The sequence below is a fragment of the Pseudorca crassidens genome, chromosome 9 (genome assembly GCF_039906515.1).
Source record: "Pseudorca crassidens isolate mPseCra1 chromosome 9, mPseCra1.hap1, whole genome shotgun sequence".
Taxonomy (NCBI): Eukaryota; Metazoa; Chordata; class Mammalia; order Artiodactyla; family Delphinidae; genus Pseudorca; species Pseudorca crassidens.
In genome coordinates this window covers 70,718,526-70,742,564 of record NC_090304.1, presented here as the reverse complement: position 1 = coordinate 70,742,564, position 24,039 = coordinate 70,718,526, and the positions used below count along the sequence as shown (strand labels likewise).

The 24,039-nt window shown below is 47.4% G+C and overlaps 1 protein-coding gene across 1 annotated transcript in view; it reads right to left on the bottom strand.

Moving 5' to 3' along the window:
* Nucleotides 1-795: 795 nt before the first annotated feature.
* PANX1 (pannexin 1) overlaps nucleotides 796-24,039 on the bottom strand; it is a 39,556-nt gene continuing 16,312 nt past the window's right edge. The window contains exons 2-5 of the mRNA XM_067750725.1: nucleotides 20,019-20,158; nucleotides 7,215-7,438; nucleotides 5,916-6,574; nucleotides 796-5,358 (exon numbers count right to left, since the gene is read on the bottom strand). Of these exons, the coding sequence (XP_067606826.1) occupies nucleotides 5,279-5,358; nucleotides 5,916-6,574; nucleotides 7,215-7,438; nucleotides 20,019-20,158 (1,103 nt within the window). The 3' untranslated portion in view covers nucleotides 796-5,278. The remainder of the gene's footprint in view (nucleotides 5,359-5,915; nucleotides 6,575-7,214; nucleotides 7,439-20,018; nucleotides 20,159-24,039) is intronic.

The window sequence follows — 24,039 nt, the reverse complement described above, 5'->3', positions numbered from 1 at the left end:
ACTCACATGCCAGGACCTGTGGGTGGCCTCCGGCGCACGGTCAGAGAAAGCAGTCAGACAATCGCAAGGGAAATGAATTCTGCCAACAACCGGAGGGAGCTTGGAAGCGGCTCCTTCCCCAGGGTCGCCTCCGGATGAGAACGCTGCCCACCCACACCTTGACTGCAGCCTTGTCAGACGCTGGGGAGGGGACCCAGCTCAGCCATGTCCAGACTTCTAACCTAGAAAACTTCCAGAGAACAAATATGTGTTGCTTTAAGCTGTCGTGATTATAGTAGAGTTATGGAACAAGAGACAACTAATACAACCTCCAAGGTTCCGGGGGGGGGCACCCTAGGAAACAGTGGGGGAGCTAGAGGAGGTGATGACAGTCGCAGCTAGTACTTACGGAGTACTCACTATGTGGCAGGCACTGTATTAAGATTTCATGCAGCATTTATTACCCACAACAGTCAATTGTGTTAATTGACCATTGTACAAGGACGTCCCCTTCTTAAGAGAGGGAGGCAGGCCAACCCATGTTTGGCAGTAGACAGCCTCTATTCCTTCCTCTCCAACCCCAGGCAAACAATTCCCAATCAGAAAGCATCTGATTTCTGCTTCAGAAATTCCAGAATCTGTGGGCCCTTCATCAAGGACTTTCTTCCTTTAGTTACTGACAAGTGGATTTTAATATGTGCCATGAAGCCTACTGAATGTTGTGTATCCAGCAGAGAGGAATGAGCCTCAAGACATTTCAGAACTGAGCTTCTGCTACATCTTCCCTGAAGAGAAGGTGAGAAATATTAAGACACATTTTTCATTAGAAAAGAAGTTTTATTTAGGTAGACAGGCCAGTGCAGAACAAAAACACTGTTTCGCTTGTATGTATAGACACAGCAGCCTTGATTTTCAGTCTTTCAACTCTCCTTACACAGAAGTCAGCGTGGTCAGAATGTAGGACGTGGACAGGTGACATATGTGGAAATATGAAATATAACAGCGATAACCACCCAAATGCAGAGCTTTCAAGGTTCTTGGTTTTTTTAAAAGGTCATCTTCTAAGACCGTAATTTGTTCCCATCCTTCAACCTCTGTGGAATAGAAACCAATCATTCTTACCAAATGACACAGCAGAAAGAACGTACTTATTTTTCATTAGAAGTTTTGAAGAAATGCAGTCATTAGAAAGAATTTACGCCTAGCACCACATTATAGAATACCATCAAATTGTCATTCTGGTGCTTTAAAAAGAGCCAACTTGTTAAAGAGGAGCAGATGGCTTCAGTTTTTGTAGGAAACGCTTGTGACATTGTGGAATTCTTTCTTCCTCTTCTGGTGGGGCAGGGGGAGGCACTCAAGGCATAAGAAACTTTTATAAATTTCAGGAACTTGAAGAACAATGACTGATCAAACCGCATGCTTTAACTGACAAAGTATTTTTACAGCTAAAATGAGAACCCAGAAACAATACATTTCATCTAAAGCAGGCAGGACAAATCAATCACAGACTCATATCTATTATATTCCACAAACCACACAATATCATCTTTGCCAACCTTTTTCGAAGGTTTCACTTTACTTGTGAAAAATAGGGCAAAAATGCCAATGACTGCCCAGAAGGAGCCATTTCATCCCAGTGCCATCAGATGAAACCTCAGTTACTCACAATTGCACATTTCAACATCCCTTTTCAAGAGGTTATTTTGGGAAATTACAGAGACAAGGACCTTTATAATTTCAATTGCCCTAATCACTGCGAGGCAACACTGAACTTGTATTGAACTTGGAAAGTGATCACAACTTACTCCACAATAAAAAGCTAAAAATCGTCACTACTTACATGCAGAAACCTATTCATTTGCAGAACTACTCCTCTCTCCACCAAGAGGCCAAATGAGCCTCCCCTCCTTTGCAGAGGACCATTTGCCTTTTAAAAACAAGTTACAGTTGCCCACAAACTAGGATTTATTATAACGATGTGTTCATTTATTCAAATATTTACCGAATGCCTACTACACGCCAGCCACTGTTTTTCAGGAGCTTGTGATATAGCAATGGGTAAAAACTCCCACCCTCCTAGATCTTCGATTTATCCCGGAGATAAGCAAAAGAAACCAACACGGACGCATTTTAAATGCTGTGCAACAATCCGCTTCTAAGAGCTGAACGGTTCTCACAGGGCCAATGCCCACGGTGCCCTGCCATCCCACCTTAGCTCATTTTTGGAAAGCAGAGGGTACTCGGAACAGGACGAAGCTTCCACACATGAAATGCAAACATGCAACCAGACCCGCCATACAATGGGACGTTTCTCGCGTTCTCCCAGGATGACTACAAAGTAGGACAAAGCACCTTACAGGTCAGGTGTACGCCTTCTCTCCCCACATTCCAGTGAGGCTGGCTGCACAGGGACGATGACTTGGGTTTGGAATAAGATCACTTCTGGTGGCCAGAGAGACAATCGCAGTCCATGCCAGCTCCCTGATCACTCCAAGCTACTGCCCCCACCCCACCGCCTCTTTTAATTGACTTTTTCAGTCTGACTCTAGGAAATGATGTCAGTTACTCAAAGGGGACGACAGTTCATTCAAAAGTGTGCAAATGTGGTTTCACTAAGTAAATGTACAGCTGAGACTTACTGTCGACAGACGCTTTCCACAAGGGTCACGGGAGCCTCCCTGCCGTGCGGCTTGGTCCCCAGGCGTTACAGCACAGCTTCTTAACCTGGGGTGCGTGGACCACCATGACCCTTGAAGGTGTATGTAGTGTTGTGTGTATATCTGAGGAGAGGGTCCATAGCTTTAAAGAATATACTTACAAGGGGGGTTTGTAACCTCCCAAAAGTTTAAGAGCCTCCATATTAGAGGGTCTCTGCCTGTCCCTTGGTGAAATTACGTGTGGAGCTGGACACGGCTGTCAGAACAATCAGTCCCAGCCCCAGCTGTAATGCTGGTGTTACAAGTCTGGTTTGGAGGCCTCGTGGTGGTTTGTTAGGAAGATACAGGCCAGAAACAAGGTCAGCTACTACTGGCGGTGGTCACTGAGGGTCTGTTTGCCCCCTTTTGTAAAGCAATGATGACTCCTCATCCTTGGAAATCTGCCACCTCAAACGGAGTCCTCCCTCTAAGCCAGCAGTGGATGGAGGAGTTAACTTTCCTAATAACACTTTTTCTCAAGCCAAAATGTGTGACCAGACATCCACACCAGACTCTTAGTGCCATGACTCTTCACGGACAGCATCATGTACCCCAAGGCCTGGGTTCCCCAGACCCTGCAAGTAAGGTACAAAAGGTGACTGGAGCACTTTCTGTTCAAAATCAGTCTGTGTTATTGTTTTGTTTAAGCTTCAGCCTGGGGGATACGTGGCTCAAGAACCTCTGGGAAGAACTGTAACTAGACTCTCGAAACCATCAGCTACAGAAATGATGGGAAAGAGAAGAACAATATGGTGTCTCCCGAGAACACAGAGCATTTGCTGGGAGTTTTCTGGAAGGGCCTTCAGTGTAGTCACTCTTCCTCTAGATACCTGCCTCTGTCTTCACTGCCTTTTATTAGTCTCTAAACTCCTCAAAGATGAGGACCTGCCTTATTCACATCCTTATAGCCAGTCACTAGAGTGATGTCCGGGACATCACAGATGTTATTGGAACTCAGAGAGTAGGGATGGGGGGATGCAGAGGTTAAGGGCTCTAATTAAAGAATTACATGTGACAGGGCTTAGAGAGCCCTGGTCCCCTAAAATAATGTACCTATTTTTACCACTTCAAACTATAAATTAGGGGCTATCTATAAAGAATTTGAGGCTTTTTGAAAAAAAAAAAAAGGATAGCACAGAAAAATATACTTCAGAAAATTTTCAAATTATAAAAAGAAACCAGTGTAGAGAACTGCGATATAATATCTCAGATATAGTGATATAAAAATGCAGCAAAATTGATGATTTAGGTTACTGACATTTCTAAGTCACACTATTATTCAATGGTAATAAATATTATGCAGTAAGAATAATTTAAAACACTGATTGCATCCTGGATATTTATCATTAGCTTTCCATCTCAGAAACCATCACAGAAGCATAAATAAAATCTGCTTTTGTGAATATTCTGAAAGGTGGAGAGCAGCTTATGTAATTAGATCAGGTAAACAACTGTCCCTAAGAGCCATCCATAAACTTTGAAGCTCCTGAGGATTATTCACTAGCAATGTATTAACTTTCTAAGAATAAAAACGGAGGTCCACAGATGTGTTTTTTTGTTTGTTTTTTTGCGGTACCCCGGCCTCTCACTGTTGTGGCCTCTCCCGTTGCGGAGCAACAGGCTCTGGACGCGCAGGCTCAGCGGCCATGGCTCACGGGCGCAGCCGCTCCGCGGCATGTGGGATCTTCCCAGACCAGGGCACGAACCCGTGTCCCCTGCATCGGCAGGCGGACTCTCAACCACTGCACCACCAGGGAAGCCCCACAGATGTCATTTTTAAGAATTTTGTATAAAATGTAAACATAGTTAGGATCTATTTACATGATCAGAATTGGAAAAAGGGTTTTGATATTCTGGGTCAGCCTTAAATGTTTATGAAACAATGCTTGGGTGATATACTATATACCCATTTGTAACCTTTATTCTATAATTCCCCATCAATGCTAGAATGTTCTTCCCAAATGGCTTCCATTTTGACATCACACGATTCTAAATTTAAATGAATTTTTAAAAGATGTTCTTAAATATAAATAAACTGTGAAGTTGTTCTGGCTCCAAGCACACCCATGTGGCAGATGTCATTTATACGTTCTGATCGTAATAGGCGAAACGTCCCTCACTTTAAGCCTTCTGTGTTCTGTGAATTTGTTTAAGTAACATCCTGTCTCAAATGCTTTTGACCATAGAGGACTTCCCTGCAGACAACCTCTTCCAAAGTGATTGGATCCCAAAGTCCTTGCTTTCCAGTAGCTCTGAGGCTCGTTGCACTATCTGTACATAAAGGTGTTTTTCTCTGAGGCACTAAAAGGTCTCTTACTCTTACTAGGATTAGTCTTTCCACTTTCCGTCTGATGATGACGTACACATCTACGTTTGCTGTGGCTTACTTGTCTCCACGTTGTCTCGTAGGAAGCTCACGAACCATCCTCCACAACGTTTTGTTAACCATCGTTTTCACCAGGGACTCAGTAAGACATACCCAGTATCTCTGCTGAGAACCATCTACTGCGAACCAGCTGGGTACCTGCCAGAGGTTCTTCAGCCAAAATGAATCCCATGTTGCCCAGGTCGCTGATCTGAAGTTCACGGGAAAAAAATCGTCAGCAAGAAGTATCCAGAAGCCTCTGTCGAGCATTCTGCTCTCCGTTATTTATTTTCGTTCCACTGTGTCCATTCAAATCTGTCAAAATGGAAAACAAGCATTTATGACGGAAGTCCCTCGGCAGGACCCATCGGCGCTAATGAACTTCTGCTATAAATCTACCTCCTGGTCTTTGCCTTACCCAGTTAATCTTAGCCTCGTTGCAGAGCAGCAGAAGTTGGGTCAGGGCGACAGTTAAATCAATAAACTGTCAGTCCCTTTTGTAAGCGTTGGAGAGTGACAGACAAGACGATCGGCAGTATAGGGAGAAAAGCCGGTGAAACAAGACAAAAATTAGCAAGAATGACATGAGAGAAGAATGCTTGAGCAAGAGATGGAGTATGAGAAAGACAGAGAATGAGGAGAAGGAAGACAGCACAGCCCAGAGAAAGCACAGATGCTTTCCTTTGGAAATCTGGGGCAGCACCAATGCTTTCCCCTCTCTCTCCCAGCACTGAGGGGTTTCACCTAAAACCACACCAGGAAAACGGTTTAACAACGGTGGGCAGGGGTAAAGACTGTCGGTCATTCATAAAAGGCGGCTGCAGAGGTGCTCCGTGGGCTTCCGCAGCTTCCACCCTGAGAGCTAAGCCTACCTTTGAGATCTGCCGTCTGGTCCCCCTGCTCCTCTGCCATCATCTGCACGGGCTCAGGATTTTTGCCATCAACCACGTCCATCTTGATCATGCCGAGGTTTGTCAGGAGAAGCATGGGGTCAATGCCCTGACAACTGCTTTTAATATTCTCCAGAACCTTAAGACACTTGTACGACTTGAGTTCACTAATATTCTCCTCCAAGAAAAGAATGTAGAGGCTCAAGTCGTTGTACCCTTCCGACTTGAAATGCAGAACATCAAAAGTGGGCAGGATTTCATACACTTTGAGAACATCCGTCTTCTGTCGGAATGGAACAAACAGCGTGTAGACCACCAGAGGAGCCAGCACGACGTACACCACGAGGTTGATGAAACTGAGCAACTGGAAGATGCCGACGGCAATGAGTTTGCACTGGAATCGGTCGGGGACAGTGCTGTCATTTTTCAGGATGCCAGATTTGATGTTGCAGATGAACTCATCCGAGAGGGAGGAGAGGCTAAAGTAATAGCCCAGGTAGACGCCTGCTAACAGTATAATGCTGAGTGACAGCACCCGACAGCTGATGTACTTGACAATTAAATTTTTGGAGTTTTTCTTTGTCTTTAAGTACTGCTCCACAATTGGGTACTTGAAGTGGCTTTCCGATATCTCCCACAAACTGAAAAGAAACAAATAAAAATAATTTAAACCCTTAACCAAGACTGTCAAATAGAAACACATTCAACAGTATCACACCGAAAATCTCCAATGCCTTCCCTCCCGTACTTCTCTACCTGTAACTTCACTAGAGTACCAGGGAATAAAATCAGGTTTTTTTTTTTAAAAAAAAAAAAAAGGAAAAGCAATAATAAATCACTTTCCCCCGCTTAATTTTTTTTTTTTTTTTTTTGCGGTACGCAGGCCTCTCACTGCTGTGGCCTCTCCCACTGCAGAGCACAGGCTCCGGATGCGCAGGCTCAGTGGCCATGGCTCACGGGTCCAGCCGCTCTGCGGCATGTGGGATCTTCCCGGACCGGGGCACGAACCCATGTCCCCTGCATCGGCAGGCGGACTCTCAACCACTGCGCCACCAGGGAAGCCCCAAGGGAAGAACTCTTGATGTGACGACAGGTGCTGGGGCAGACAGGTGAGGGTGAGATTTGGGGCAGTGGGCCTTCCTGGCTCTCAAAGGGGGTCACCAGGTGGATGACAGCTCCCCATGTACTGGTAGTGAGAACCCTAAGCCCAGATGGGCAAGAGCAGGGCTGCTAACTCATACTCCCAAATCCTGATGGGCCAGCGGCTGGGGGCTAAGTTACCTTTGCCCCAGGTTCTCATTAACTTCTTGAGCTGGGCAGGCACCGTCTCTCAAGTCAAGGTCACGCACGCTCTTTGCAGCTCTAATTGCACGGTTGTAAACTTTGTCAAGTTCTTCCATGATAAATTTCAAATCTGAGCAAAGATGAGGAACAGCTGCGAAACGCCAGAACAGGGAGGGAAGGTACAGCAGGATCGCCACCAGTAACAGGATGTAGGGGAAAAACTGAAAAATAAGAGAGCGAATCGCAGGATCAACAGACCACCCCCTGAAGTAACCATGTTAAGCACTGCTAGCGGTTTTCTCCAACAACTACTTCTTATGGCTAAATTCACCTGTCCAGGTAATACGTGACACTGGTAACTACCTTTCCCCTCCACTTCGATAGACTTTAATTTGAAATCGTTGGCAGCTACATGGTGACACATGGTGTCTCCTCCCTAATTACAGAAGGAAACAAAAAAATAAAATTATTTCCCTGTCCTTTAGAATAATCCCTTGACAAAAGCGCAATTAAGGAACATGTAAATGTCACAGTGGCCTCTGGGTTCTTCTTCTTTTTTTTTTTTTAATTGCTATGGTTTTAGGAGGTCACCAAGGCTTTTAGAACTCTGTTGTTTTCCTCTCTGGAATTTGGGAGAATGACAGAAATGCATAACGTTGTTCAAAACAAATTAGAAAAATGTTGGCTTCAGTGATCCTGTAATCACCCCCATGAAACAGCTGAAATAAGCAGGTAAAATTCACAAAATGCAGAACAGACTTCCATAGTGGACAGACCGTGAGGACCACCCAACATCCTCATTTTACAGCCAGATAATCTCAAGCCTGGAGAAGCCAACCACAATGGGTGACAGTCATGAGGGGAGCAACCCGATCTCGATGTACATTCAGAACAAATGAGAGGGGATTCAGAAGTCAGAGAGAGCGCAGTGCCTCCAGTAACCAGGTCCGCGGGGCGGTAAGGAAAGGCTTAGCCTCAGAGAAGACCAGGAAGCTGCAGCCAGAACAGATCTGAGACTAAACTCAGCTGAGCGGTCTTCGCAGAGAGGTTGCTGAGCCTCTGACCTCAGTTTCCCTATCTATCAAATGGTCGCGTAATACAGGTGTTATAAAGATTAAATTAGATAATTTATGAAAAATGCTTTGCATGGTGCCTGGCACGTCGTAGGCACTAAAACACAGCAGCTAAAACCAACAGAAAGGCTAGTGAGTGAGCACGTTATCTTCAGTCCTCACAGTGACCCTGGCAAAGCCGTTGCCGATGGCCTCACTCTGCAAAGAAGACGCCCAGAGCAGTTTCTGGCCACAGAGCACGAAGCTGGGGATAGAGACAGAATATGAAGCTTGACCTTTCTGATCCCAGAACCATGCCTCTTTCACCATAATACACTGCAAATTATTTTACTTCTCTGGAAAACTCCTCCCTACCTTTGGATTGGTCTCTCTCCACAGCTGCTCAGAGCTGTCACAGGAAGAGGCTACGATGGCCTTGAGTTGACACAAAACTCCCACCCCGACCTCTCTGGGAGCCGGCAGCAGACCAAGTAAGAGTGTGACTCTCACTATAGATCAGATGTACAGAAAAGTTGCAAAGATGGTCCAGCGCGTTCTCGAATAACCCTCATCCAGTTTTCCCCTCTGTTGACATCGGACATCTCCATGGCGCACTTGTCAAGACGAAGGAACCATCGTTGGCACATCACCACTAGCTACATTTCAGGCTTTTATTTGGATTTCTCCAGTGTTCTCATTATTGTCTTCTTTCTGTTTCAAGATTCCATCCAGGGTATGCATTGCATTTTGTTGTCACGTCTCCCTAGACACCTCGGTTCTGTGACAGCTCCTCAGTCTTTCCTTGTTTTTCGTGAAGAATAACGTTTTTAAATGCATAAAAGAACACATAAATTCGCAAAGGAAATGGATGATGTTGACATACAGCTGTCACAACATTAAAAGACAAATTTGTATGTGCGTCATTGTCAACACATTTAATGGGATCTAACAGATGGTCCAACAACACAGTAACTCTGAAGTGAGGAAGAGTAAAAAATACTCTAAGATAGCTGCGATTTCTGTTGGTGACAGTCACACATGGCACTAATACCACTATAGATTCTTGCCTACTTACATACATATTTTTTAATGTTAAGTTTTAGCTTGAGGTACATAAAAAATAAAGCTGCCCTGTGTCTTCTTATCCTAGTTCGTGGACTTCCTGATGCTATCATGGAGCCCACTTTAGGAATCCCTGCCCCAAGGGCAAGAGAAATAGCACAAATGGCTCAGAAACTCCGCAAAGCCCTCACCAACGCAGCTGCTTCCCTTTGGGGTTCTGGCATGGGATGGGGTCCTCAAAACTATTAATCCGGGCTTCCCTGGTGGCGCAGTGGTTGAGAGTCTGCCTGCCGATGCAGGGGACACGGGTTCGTGCCCCGGTCCGGGAAGATCCCACATGCCGCGGAGTGGCTGGGCCCGTGAGCCATGGCCGCTGAGCCTGCGCGTCCGGAGCCTGTGCTCCGCAACGGGAGAGGCCACAACAGTGAGAGGCCCGCATACCGCAAAAACAAACAAACAAAAAAAACCAAACAACTATTAATCCAATTTGCAAAGAGCTGCTACACAATGACACACACAACAGGCTGTGATTAGCTGCATTTTGGCTACATAACTCATAGTTGGCTACACTGAAACGCAGTGTTCCTTCAATCCTAGTCACTCTGAAGGGTGCTCATTAGTATAAAAATTTAACTGCGTGACGTAGAGTTTGTGCTGCTTCCATAACGGAAAGAACCAGACATTTCCTTTGGGAACCACAGAGGGAACACTATTTCTAACTTGGGGCTGTGGAATATGTGTATAAGTCACTTTTGGTTCAAAGCTATTTGAATAATAGTATTTTATCTCGAACTGTTCTTGTGAAGTAGGAAGTGACTGTTTACAGTCTGTAGCAATTTTTCTAACATGCCAACACGGTGTAATAATTAGCACCAATGAACAGTTCAACACAGCTCACTGAAATCTGATAAATGAACGTTTAAAGGTGTTTGCTTTCTTCTAAAATATCCTTGTACCTTGATCACCTCTAGGGGAATGTAGTTGAATGCCCCGTTTCTTAGTTTTTCTCCAGAGTTAAACCTCTTTTTTCTTTTTCATCAAAAATAAAAAGGTGATTTGCAGTGAATCTGCAGCGAGATGGCTTTAAAATGAATTCAAATGAAATCAGAATCCAAAAAAAAGCATTAAATTATAGTCTTTAAAATCCTTTTGTCCAAATAAGGAACATGGAAAAACTACCGAGCCTTATGAGTACATCTGCTGGATGGGAACGGCTCTGTTTCTAAGCTCTGTCTACGCCCAATGAGTTCCGAGATGCTCGGCATCTTTCAAAGCTATGACTGCATGATTCTGTACGATGCCCATGCTAGTTAGTGCTGAGCTATTCCAAAGTTGGTGAAGTTTCTCACAGCAAGGTGAAACCAAGAACTTGGTACACTTTTCAGTCTCTGGAAAGAGACTGAAAAGTCTCTTTTTTTAATCTGCCTTAAAATCTTGTTTTGTTTCTGGAAAGGGTTGTAGTTAGAACAACAGACCCTCCAGATGGCAGGGACCTTGGAGGGGATCCGCCCCAGCCTCCCTCCATGTTCAAATCCCCTCTAGCTCATCTAAGGCAAAGGAACATCCAATTAGGACGGAGTGACTCCTCCTGTGAAATGGATGTGATCACGTCTTATGGGATTAAATGCAGATGGGTAAATTCATTCAAAAACATCTCCTGGGCACTTGCCAGGTACTAGGCAGTGGGCTGGGAGCATGGCCCCAAAGAGGAAGTGCACAGTTTTCCCCAGGAACACACAGGTCAGGTGGGAATACCAGCTAATAATTAAATAATCAAAACGTAAAAGTGATGATCATAAAATATGTAGTACTGAGGGAATAGAGATGTCCTTGGGGAGGTGAGGCAAGGCTTTGTAAAAGAGGTAACATCTGAGCTATGTCTTAAAGTACAGTGAGGCAAAACAACAACAACAAAGAACCCATAAAGCACTATTATGGGGACTTCCCTGGTGGTGCAGTGGTTAAGAATCCGCCTGCCAATGCACGTGACACGGGTTCAAGCCCTGGTCCGGGAAGATCCCACATGTCGCCAAGCAACTAAGCCTGTGCACCACAACTACTGAGCCTGTGCTCTAGAACCTGTGAGCCACAACTACTGAGCCCATGTGCCACAATTACTGAAGCCCGCAGACCTAGAGCCCACGCTCCACAACAACAGAAGCCACTGCAATGAGAAGCCCGCACACCACAACGAAGAGTAGCCCCTGCTCGCCGCAACTAGAGAAAGCCCGTGCACAGCAACAAAGACCCAATGAAGCCAAAAAAAAAAGCACTATTATGTTAACACTTAGCTCTCTGTGGCCCTTCAGATATCCTCTTTCCTCTGTCTAGAATTCTTTCTCCTTGTCTACCTGGTGAATTCTCACCCATCCCAGGCACCAAAGTAAATGAGCAAGTCCACAGCTGAGGAAGTAGTAAGAGCTGAGGCTGGAAGGGTGTGTAGTAGGTTGAAACACTCATGTCCACCCCGAACCTCAGAATACGACACTGTTTGGACATAGAGTTTTTGCAGATGTAACTAGCGAAGATGAGGTCATACTAACTTAAGGTGGACCCTAATCCAGTGACTGGTATCCCTCTAAGCACACAGAGACACACAGGGGAGACGCCACGTGAAGACAGAGGCAGAGACTGGAGCGATGCTTCTACAAGGCAAGGAACGCCAAGGACTGCCGGCCACCACCAGAAACTAGCAGAGAGGCATGCAATGGACCCTCCCCTCTGAGCCCCATAGAAGGAACCGACTGCTGACACCCTGATTTCCAAATCTAGGAGAGAAGACATTTCTGTTCTTTCAAGCTACTGAGTTTGTGGTCATTTGTCACGGCAGTCCTAGGAAACTCATACAAAGGGGAAGCAGGGACCTTATTATGAAGCTCCCACAGTACGGGAAGCCGCCGGTGGAGGGCATGATGGGAATTTATTTTAGAAAGATTATTACAGCCGTGGAGAAAGGAAGACACTGGAGAGGAGAGACGAGGCAGGAGCTTCCTGCAGCAAAGAGGGGGTAAGTGATAAGCATTAACTAAGGCAGCAGCAGTGGGGAGAGGAAGACAGACTTGAGACTACACAGAGGGGGAACATACCTTCCAGTGCCCAGTTGGAAGTGATGGATGGAAAAGGGGAAGAACTAAGGCTAATCCTGGGTTTCTGGCTTACATGAGGGCATGGGTGGTGGTACCAGTAGTTGAAATAAAGAAACAAGGAGGAAAAGATTCACAGCAGAGGGGAGTGAGGCAGACCTGAGAAGATGAGAGTCTGAACGCGAGATACCTGTAGTTAAGGCAGGGGTGGTGGAGGTGTGTCTACATAACTAAAAAAAAGAAGACAACCTGGCCATCCTCGCAAGGATTTTGTAGGTTATAGATGGTCAAAGCCAAGAACATGGCTGGGATCGTCCAAGGAGAACACGGAGAAGAAGACAAGAGAACCAGGGAGGACATGAGACCCTAACGTTTAAGGGTCAGTTAGCGGGAAGCAGGTAAACCAAGAACAAATTCCATAGGGGAAGCGACATATAAGGATTCGTGAAAGATGGGTTCTTGAATGCATGTTGTTTGGATAGTGGTGCATTTCAAGATAACCTCAATTGTGGGAAGTCCAATGAGTGAAGAGCTCCCCAGAAAGGCTGATGCATTCCATGGGCAGTTTACAGAGGAGAGAGAATTAAGGGGGTATGTCATTCTATTCTGCACTCAAGGGAAGACACCCAAGGCAGCAGGCTTCGTGCTGGGTGACATTCTGGAAGGGACCTAACAGGAGGAGAGACCTGTCAAAGAGAAGATGGCAAGCAGAGCATCTGTGTGTGAAAGAAGAAAAGACTCCTGTCAAGAGAATTAGAACCAAGTTACAAGGAAGCAAGGAAAAACCTTCCTAAAGATCTGTACGAACATGATACGGACTGTCGTACGAGGCAGGGAGTTCTCTTTCACTGGATCATCTGGGAGGGCTTCAGAGCTCTAGATCAGGGATGGGCAAACCTTTTCCCGCAAAGGGCCAGACAGGAAATGCCTGTGAGCCATAGGGCCTCTGTCACAACTAGGCAACTCAGTCATTGTATAAAAGCAGACACAGGTAATAATGTGTAAATGAATGGGCATGGCTGTATTCCAATAAAACTATCTGCAGAAACGGGTGATGGGCTGGATTTGGCCAGAGCGTGTATGTCAGTTTGCCAGCCCCTGCCCTGGACCTTTGCTTTGCAAAGAGTGGTCCACAGACAGGCACCCTCAGTATCACCTGGGAGCTTGTCAGAAATGCAGAATGCAGGCCCCCATCAGACCTGCTGAATCTGAGTCTGTATTTCAATAAGATCTCCAGGTGATCTGCGCACACACAGAGTTTGGGAAACCCTGGTTTAGATGAGTGGTGTCTACACTGGAACCCAAGCTGGCCCAGCAGAAGCAGACTCTCCTAAAAAGTAGATAAAAAACCACATTCCTGGCCTTAACCCCACAGCTTCCAACTTGTGTTCTGGATGGGGCCTAGGACCCTGTGTTTTCACACAGATAATGCTAAGGTTTGAAAAACTCTCGTCTGGAAGCCTCAGAGAACCCCTGCAACTAAGTTTCTGTGAATCCACTTAAAGGAAATACAGCAAGATTTGACAACTCTGTTCATTTTATTTTCTTGTTGTTTTTTTTTCAGTCAAAAACTGGCTTTTCTGTTTCAGGAAGAAATCTTGCCTAACAGTTGCTTACTTTATGAACTTGAACAAAGAGACCAGAACACCCAAAAAAGGCCGGTTGTCAAACAGTCCTAGAGTGCCACCTGCTGGCCCCTTGAACGCACCCATATATCCACCGGAGACGACTCCTCAGAGATACTAGAGGCTACTAGAAATAAAGGGAGCGGGAGAGAAAGGGAGGAGAAACAGGGCAGGAGAAATGAAAGAAGTAGGTGGGGAGGGATGACAGCATGAATTATACCACTGCCATAAACTACACCAATACCTACTTCAATATTACACTGAGAAACTTCTTTGGGGAGGGGAATTTGGGTCTCCTGATTTTAACTCTGGCATCGGAAGTGCGTTGAGAAGTGTTCACATAAACCCTGCGCCTCTAACCCCCTCATGGTGAGCACCAGTCAGAATGCTCCTAGAGACCTAAGTCTGGCTCTGATCATGACCTGCAAGCTGCCTCATTCCTCTCCTCCCTTCCATATGTGTGTCCTGATCGCCCACTGTGGACTGCATTGTTCTCGGGGTAGAGTGATGAACAAGACACGTCGTGGTCTCCGCCTGCGTGGAACTTAGAGTCTTGGAAATAAAGAATCAATTAAGGAGAATTAAGGCAAGTAAGGACCATACCCCAGGGTGATTCCAGGAAAAGTGCAGGCTGCTCTGGGAACACACACCCACGCAACACAGACCAGCGTGGAGGGCAGTTGATATTCTGCTTGGCCAGTGGCCCATTTCTAGGATCTGAATGTCTGAGGCAGGGCATGCAGTCTACGGTCTACACAGCAGGCCCACAGTTTTATTCCTGGACGCTTCACATTGGCCCACCTGGCCCTTGAAGCAGTCTGAACTGGCAACAACCCTCGGTCTAGAGGTTTAGAGGAAGCTTCTAGGTGGAAATGATATTTAAGCTGAGACTGGGAAAATGCATTAGGAGTTCACCGGATTTGGAAGTGAGGCTGCAGCGGTTCACAAGGGCCAGAGGGAGACTGAACCTTGTCAGCCAGAATAGTTTTGTTTTGTTTTGTTTTTTTAAAGAAATAAAGACATTTCATAGGGACACTGGAGGGTTTTGTTTAGGGAAATGACAGTCAGGCAAAAAAGAACACCTGTGATTATGTGGAAAGGGGTAGAAGGAGAGTAGGAATGACAGCGGCAAGATGGGCAAGAGGACGGCCGCTGCCCTAGGGGCTGGGAAGAAGGATGAAGAGTTTAAGAGCTCCTTACGAAGACAGACCCGATGGGGCTCAGTGACTGACAGGATGTGGGGATGGAGAAAGAGTCAGAATGGCCCTCAGACTTCGGGCTGATGTAACAAGGTGGCTGGTGGTGTCATTAACTGAGCTAGAGGTCACAGTGGGGACAGGCAGGAAACAGAAGTTCAGCTCTGGACAAGCTGTGCCAGACTTCAGGGTTCAGCTGGGTGTGTGGATCTGGAGCTCAAGAGAGAAGGCTGGGGGCTTCCCTGGTGGCGCAGTCGTTGAGAGTCCGCTTGCTGATGCAGGGGACACGGGTTCGTGCCCCGGTCCGGGAGGTTCCCACATGCCACGGAGCGGCTGGGCCCGTGAGCCATGGCCGCTGAGCCTGCGCGTCCGGAGCCTGTGCTCTGCAACGGGAGAGGCCACAACAGTGAGAGGCCCACGTACCGCAAAAAAAAAAAAAAAGAGAGAGAGAGAGAAGGCTGGGTTGGAGACAAAGACCTGGCTGTGAACAGCCCATGGAAAGAAAGTGAAACCAGGGACATGAAATGGTCCAGGGAGGGGGTGCAGAGGAGGTGGCCTAGGACAGAACTCCAACTTCTCAGAGACGGACAAAGGGAGACTCTAACCGGAGAGTCAAGAGAGCATCTGCAGGAGGGCGTGGTCCACCAGACTGGATGTCAGAGAGAAGCCAAGTAGCACAAGCCCCTGCGAGTGAGAATTAACTTAGCAACAGGGAGGTCGTAGGTGACCCTGGGCAAGACCAGTTTGGTGGAGACGGACATGCTAAAATGTCAGTGGGAAGAGAGCCTGCGAGAAGGGACGGGTTGAGGATGCAGAGGAGAAAGATGGGGAGGGGGATCCAGAGCACAGTGGGTCACACAGGAGAGCAGCTTCGCTCGGGAGAAGGGGTCTCATCCATTCACCAAAAGGACAGAGAAGGCTGGTGCTGCATGGGGACAGCAGGGACGTGTGATGGCAGGGAGCTGAGGGTGTTCTCGTGTCCGAGCTTCTGTCTGCTCTGAAGGGGGTGGCGGAGGGCCTTGGAGGGCAGGAGGTGGCAGTAGGGAGCGGGATGTCCTAACGTAGCTCCAGGTAATGACGCACACAGAGCGAGGCAGCCGCCGGAACGGTGACAAGTGGCAAGGGGGTGAAAGTCCTCGGAGACAGAGAATGGTGCATCAGATGTGTATCTGGGAGGACGCACCCTAGGGTAATGAACTCTCACCAGAGTCCTGAATGAATGAGGGGGTGGGGATGATGTAGCTCGGTGTCGAGAACGAAGAACTAATCTAAGGAGGCGGGTTTTTACATGACGGAAGCACAGACAGAGTGACGAGTAAAGATATGGGAAGACGACACACATCTCCACATCCACCCTGAATTAAGGACCTCCTGGGTCAACAGTGGGCTCCCCCACTGGACAGCTCTTCTGCTGGGAAGACCCTCCTGGTGCCGAGCTAAAGGTCACCAACTGGTAACTTTCACTAACAGGTGAGAGTCTAGATTTCTGAAGCCGCACAAATCAAACCTGTACCTTTTCACATGTGAAAAACACCTGAAATCTGACAGAGGCCATGTGCTCAACCCGTCTGGCCATGGGACTCTGGACAAGGACTTTGGACAATCGCCTGCCGTTGTCCTCCGCATCCGCTCTGTGAAATGAGGAGCCTGGAGGAGATGGTCCCAGCCAGCTGAAGATTCAGGAGTCCATTGAGTGTGGAGAGGCCAAAAGAAAACCAACAGGAAAAGCTTTCTAAACTTGAAAAAGAATCCAACAACCCAACATTTGGGCATGTACTCAAAAGAACCGAAAGGAGGGACTCGAACAGATATCTATCCACCCACGATCACAGCAGCATTATTCACAAAAGCCAGGAGGTGGAAGCAACTCAGGTATCCACTGATGGATGAATGGCTAAACAAAATGTGGCGTATACATACAATGGAATATTATTCAGCCTTTAAAAGGGAGAGGATTCCGACGCATCATGCTACAACACGGGGGAAACTTGAAAACATTATGCTAAGTGAAATAAGCCAGACACAACCGAACAAATATTATTTGATTCCACTTATATGAGGTACCTAGAGTAGGCAGACTCAAAAAGACAGAGAGCAGAATGGTGGTTGCCAGGGTCGGGGAAGGGGAGACAGGGAGTTAGTGTTTAATGAGTACAGAATGTCAGTTTGGGAAGACGAAAAGGTTCAGATGGATGGTGATGATGGCGGCACAACAATGTGAACGTACTTAATGCCACTGAACTGCACACGTAAAAATGGCTAACACGGTGAATCTTAACGATGTGTATACTTTCTCACATACACACACCACTTGAAAAGGCATCAGTGTGAAAATAAGGCAGCTGTGATTACAGAATCTGGCCTGGCTAAGAAAGTCACACGTATCCAGGTAAGATCCTCCTACCTTATCTGGATCTCCTGTGGGTCTGTTTCTAGTTCTGGGTTTTCTCTCGTGCTCTGGTTATTTTTGATTGAGTGCTGAACATCACAGGTGAAAAACCGGAGCGAGAATCTGAGGCTCTGGATGAAGTTACTTCCTCCAGGGAGGACTGGCTTGTTTCTGCTTCTGGCTGGCAGGTGGACTAGAGACACTGACAATCCCAAATCTTCTTCATTCGATCGATACTGAAATGCTCTGAACCAAGACTCTAGACCCTATGAGGGCTGGCTGAACTCTGGATCACCCCTCACTCCTCAGCGATGGCCTTTCAAGCCTACGGTGTTGACCACGGTCCTTCCAACTTGGGCTATTCAATCTTTGTCTCCAGCCCTGTGAATCTGGCAAGAACTCTGCTCAGATCCTCGGCCAAACTTCCACCAAGACAAGCTAGACTACCATCACCAGAAAGAGAGCTCCTTCGTCTTTCTCTAACATCGAAAACTTAAGCTTGACTACCCGCGCTGCTCTACAAGACTTCCCCTCTATCCTGCAGGGGCAGTGGGAGCCCAGAGACCTGATTCTCATCTTACAGCCAGCAACTAGTCCTGTGACTCCTGGGCGTGACCTCTCAAGGTGTCCTTATCCTCACGTGTAAAATGCATTCGTGGATGACAGTCTTTGAATTTCTTCCTGCTCTGAAGGTTTTGCAGTCGCTAACGTCCCTGTCAACTCTTACATTGGACAATCCCAGAATATACATTCTTCTTCCGTGGATCCGTCAATCTCCAGCCCGGCCACTGATTACAACTTTCCGTTCTCAGAAGACCATTAAAACAAACAGATTTAAACTACAACAGCATGCACTTAGATTTGCAAACAAAGATGTTCAGTTTCTAGAACTGTGCCCATTCATACGGAAGATCCTTATCACTCGCTGCCTGGGCTACTATGTCATGCAAAGTCGATGAGGACCCAACTGACGCTAAGGCCGAAAGTCAAAGAGAAAAGCCCAACCCCAAAGAAGAAAGGAGTCAGTGTAGGGCATCATTGTGCCAAATGGCACGCAATACATAAACATGAGGGAAACAAGCCTGAGTCACAGCAAAGGACTTAAACTGTTCTTTTTAAAAAAGAAGTATGCTGACTGTTCAGCAACAGGTCGAGGCAGGAGAGAGTCAAACAAACATCAGTCTTTGGCTCTTTAGAAGCTAACACACCGGGAATTCCTGGGTGGCACAGTGGTTAAGAATCCGCCTGCCCATGCAGGGGACACGGGTTTGAGCCCTGGTCTGGGAAGATCCCACATGCCGCAGAGCAACTAAGCCCACGTGCCACAACTACTGAGCCCATGTGCCACATCTACTGAAGCCCGCATGCCTAGAGCCCGCTCTGCAACAAGAGAAGCCACTGCAATGAGAAGCCCACGCGCCACAACAGAGAATAGCCCCCGCTCGCCACAACTAGAGAAAGCCTGCACGCAGCAACGAAGACCCAATGCAGCCAAAAATAAAGAAATAAAAAAGCTAACATTCCATGCTTTCCTTGGTGGACGCTGAAGATGCACAAACATTCTATTCATTTGCATGATGAACAGAAGAACCAGTGGCTGAAAGTAATGACAGGCTGAAACAAAGTCCTACTTTCACAAGTACGGAGAAGACCCAGCGGAGCTGCTTCATTACGCAGAGAACGTCCTGCTGCACAAACCTGCCAAATCTGGCCCAAGTTCCACACGGCCCAGCCTTTGTGAGCCCTGCCTCCACAATCTCCCGACCACGGAGCTGCTGACCTGCTCCTCTTCTCTGCAGGACATTGGAGTCTCCCAGGTAGCAGCTCCCCTTCCTTGCAGCATGTGGACCCATCAGAAAGCAAAGGCATGTATTCCAAAAGCTGTGCTGCGATCAATACCCCCAGATGGAATCATCCCTGGGCTTCTCGATGCTGCAGTAACACATGCGCTGGAAGCTGCTGACCTCTACGTTGGTCTTTACTTTTTTCAAGAGACCCTGTGTGTGGTGGAATAGGAGCTGGTCCAAGCTCTGATTCCCAACTCTGCTGTTCTCTAACAAAGCTCACTGAGGCATAAAAAATGTACTGAGAGCCTCGTATGGTTCAGACACCATTGGGCATCAAGGGTAGAAAGGCCACCGAGACACATGAGGTGCCGGCCACTATGGAGCTAAAATCAAGGAGCGCCTCAGTTTCCCATCTCCTCAAGGAAGGTGCTGGACCAGGTAATCTCTGAGGTTCCTTCTGATTTTAATGTGCTACAGTTTTACGATCTGAGTTACAGCCCTGGTTGGCCACAGGCATCCATGTGGCTTTGGACTGGTGCAGCCTCTCTGGGCCTCAGTTCCCGCGTCTATAAAGCAAACAGGTTAGATTTGCAATGTCCCCAGTTACCTTATGCAGACACAATGGAAGGTTTCCAGAGTCACCCTGCAAGGAGTCCTTCTGCTGGACGGCTGCCCAGCAATAAGAGTCCACGAAGGAGGCCTGACGCCACGAGAAAGAACTGGGGGAGAAGCAGCTTATTTGGGTACCTGAGAAGCAAGAACAGATTGTTCCAAGTAAATGAAAGTGCAGGTGTCTGGACCCCTCCTGCCCCACCCATAATCCCTCCCTCCCTGCCTCAGACTTTCAGGTGTTTGCTAAGTCACCAAACACCACTACAGGAGCGAGGCCGGCACCAAAACCAAACCCCCAAGTCTGCAGTAAAGCTGAATATTTGCGAGCTTTCTGGCCAACACTGGTTGTGACAGCAGCTTGGGCTCAGGTGGGGAAAAACCCTCGAAAGAAGTGAAACCATCATAAAGGAAAAGTGCAAAGGAAACACGCTGAGTTGGTTTAATTTGGGGTGAGGATTGAGAGAAAGGAGAGGGTTATAGGGCGGGGAGTAGGAAGCGAGGAGGAGAGTCAATGCAGAAAATTGAACCAGAAAAGGAGTCCTTTTTAGAGCAAAGGAACAAAGGACATTCAGCCTGAGGACGAGAATGCTGACGGAACATTTGGTAATACACCACTGGACGGCAAATCGACCGTTTTCCAACTCCTCTAAGAAAAAAGAAGGCACAGGCCCAAACTGCGGTCCAAGTGGTTTCCATTCAGAAGGCAGATGCTCCAGACTGCGAGCCTGCAGGCAGGGAGATGGGCGCAGGATGGGAAACCAGGACAGCTGGGTCCCACTCGAGGCTCTGTCGTTAAGTTGCTCTTCTGGGAAGGAGCTCTGGACCTCGGTTTTCTCCTCTGCAAACTGAGAACTACATCGCTCTGCAAAGGCTACCGTTACTACCTGGAAGATTCTTCATGCCCCTGAGTGCCTCCCGACTCACATGGGCCACCGTGGAAAACAGGCCAGTAGGACTTTCAGGGTGCAGGGCTGAAGCCGTGTCTCCCCTCCTTGCCAGTAGGCAGAGGGCCTGGTGCCGAGCCTGTCCTGACAGCCCTGAGCCCAGCCCCACTCCCCTGCCCCATCAAGCAGGTACAGGAACATGTGTCCCTTCCAGGCACAGCTGCTGGGGGACAGCTGACACACTCTCTTCCACAGCCTGCACAGTGGGAGAGTGCCAAGTGCCTGGGCTCTGATGTTAGCTGCATCTAAACCTAACTCTGACCCTCACAGCCGGGTGACCTCAGGTCACTTACTTACAAAGCCAGGGATCTCCAAATGGGGATGACGTTAATGTCTAGATTCTGAGTAGTGTTACCTGGTTCCCGGCAGTTGCACACGGGACATCCTTCTGTACCAAGTGGCTAGCAGATTCTGTTACAGCTTCAGAGATGGGGGAGGGGGTGCCCACCATTCTCCCTCCCACCCTGCAGAGAGGACAGGACAGTAGGAAGACACTGAGCTGGACTTCCCTGGTCCCTTTATGAGGGACATAAAAAGCCTCAAAGGGTCGCCCTCCTCTGGTGAGGGGTCGGCCTTTATACTTGTGACAGGAGAGGGTAGTGATGGGTATGTTGTCTAGAGAGTAGATTCTTGTGGTGAAGGGGGTGCAACAGGCCAGGTTCTGAGCACCCCCTCTTCTTCATCAGGTGTCTTTATGCCCACAGACGTCAAGAAGGGACTTCTCAGATAGAGCCCTTGGAGACGACTGTGAAAAGTCACACACTTTCTGAAAGCATCCTCTAATAGGGTAACTTCTTGCCAACCAGGAATGGTTTAAATATGAGTTGGCGGTGGGAAAGACATTTAAGGTCCCTTCCAACTCTTACCCCATTAAACTTGAGTTCCTACGTTTTATAAAAACTAGAGCAATCAGGATAGCACAGGACCCCGGGGCTAGCCTCACTTTGCTCTTGCATCAGTATTCCTCTGTCAAATGCTTCTGATGAGGTCCAGACACCAAGGCTTACTGGGCATAAAACAGCAGATACTGTAAGAAGGACAGACAGGCCCCAGGTTATAGATGGATGGTTTCTGGCAAGCTGCTGTCCAAACACATTCTCCTGAAAAGGGACAATGCTGTTAGGATTTCATGGAAACCCTTCCGGCCTGCAGTCCTCGTGCATGTAGCCAGCATCTAGTAACCTTCTTTCCATAGGAAAAGTGCTTCGAGTTTTCCTGGGACGTCAGGGGCCTCCCCCAGGGCAGTGATGGAAACTGCTGGAGCATAAATAACTCAATTTTTTCACACCAAAGCTTTTGCAAACGAAGAAGAAAGGAAATTTAACAGAGTCTACAGACAGAGGTTGAGCACACGTTGAGCTCCTAAGTAAACATTCTTCATCTGGAATGGAAGATGAGAAGAAAAGACAACCGATATTCACAGGACACCACGCCACCTTTAAATCATTACATTACCTCATTTAAACCTCACAACCAAATCGAGGGAGGGGAATAGACAGATAGATGGGTCTTATCTTCATTTTACCCTGGAGGAAACCGAAGCTCACAGTAATTCAGCGATCCCTCACCCGAGGAAGTCAGTGGTAGCATCAGAATTTGAATGTGTGTCTAACTCTCAGTCTCTTAAAATGCTCCTCTCTGGACCAGTCACTCCAACAAGGCCGAGCTGGAGGAGGTCCCAGGAGCCTGGTGGAGCAGGGTGGTTTGAACACTCGGTTACTGCAACTAACCAGCATGGGCAGAGCTTCCTAGCAAGGGTCAAGGTCAAATCGGAGAAAAGGAGCAGATCAAGCCCCGGGTATTGGATATTCCCAGGCCAGAAACGGGAAACAAAGGAAGTCAAGAACCAGGCAGGGGTAGGAGTAAAGGGAGGGACCTGCAGGAGGTCCAAGCGGGAGGGTGCCAGGACCTGCCCGAGCTGGGCTGTGCAGCCCTACACCTTCACCCAGGGCCTGACAGCCTAACCTGGCCGAAAAGCACATGTCAGGAGGCTCAGCTGCAGCCATGCGGCTAGGATGTTCGGGACCTGGACCATCGTGATTCATCTCCAAATGTTAACTCCACATCCTTTATCTCATTTACTCTTCAAAATGATACTGGGGGGTGATGATTTTGTAATGGATAAAAATGTCGAAATCACCATGTTGCGCACCAGGGACTAGCACAGTGTTGTAGGTTGATTGTACATCACAAACAAACAAACTCATAGAAAAAGAGATCCGATTTGTGGTTACCAGAGGTGGAAGATGGGGGGCGGGGGAACCGGATGAAGGCTGTCAAATGTACAAACTTCCGGTTAGAAGGTAAATAAGTGTTACGGACATAACGCGCAACATGACACATAGAATGAACACTGCTGTACGTTCTATATGAAAGTGCTGAAGAGAGCAAATCCTAAGAGTTCTCATCACAAAGAAAAATTGTTTTTCCTTTTATTTTGTATCTGTATGAGACAACGGGTGTTCACTAAACTTACTGTGGTGATCATTTCAGGATGCATGTAAGTCCAATCATTACCCTGTGCACCTTAAACTTATACAGTGCTGTCTGTTAATGATACCTCAGTAAAACTGGAAGAAAAAACCAATAATTTTGGGAGGCAAACAGGTGTTTTATATATTTTCCTAGCAGTCTTCCAGTAAGGAGAGCTTCTGGTCTCCTTCGTCCACCTTTTTAAACTGTTGCCAGATCATTGACCCTCAAGCTCAGTTCTGATCTTGACACTCCCTTGACTCAACATTTTTTCATTGGTTCCCCGCCACCCAGAAGACAAATCCGAACCGATGCTCCAGTCCAACCCAATTATTGCTGTGGCTTGCGCAGGCCCCATCTGCTCCTAAATCTGTGCCTTTCCTCACATCAATCCCTCTGCCCAGGGGGCCCCCTCTCCAATACTTGTTAAAGTCAATGCCCCTCCATGTCCACCTCCATGGCCCATCCTTCAAAGCCCAGCTCAGATATCACCCTCTGCATGAAACCGTCCCCACTCAACTCCCAGAGCCCTTTAAAGCCATCAGAGACAGAGAATCACCTTCAACCATGTTGTACAGACATGCACGTCTTATCTCCTCT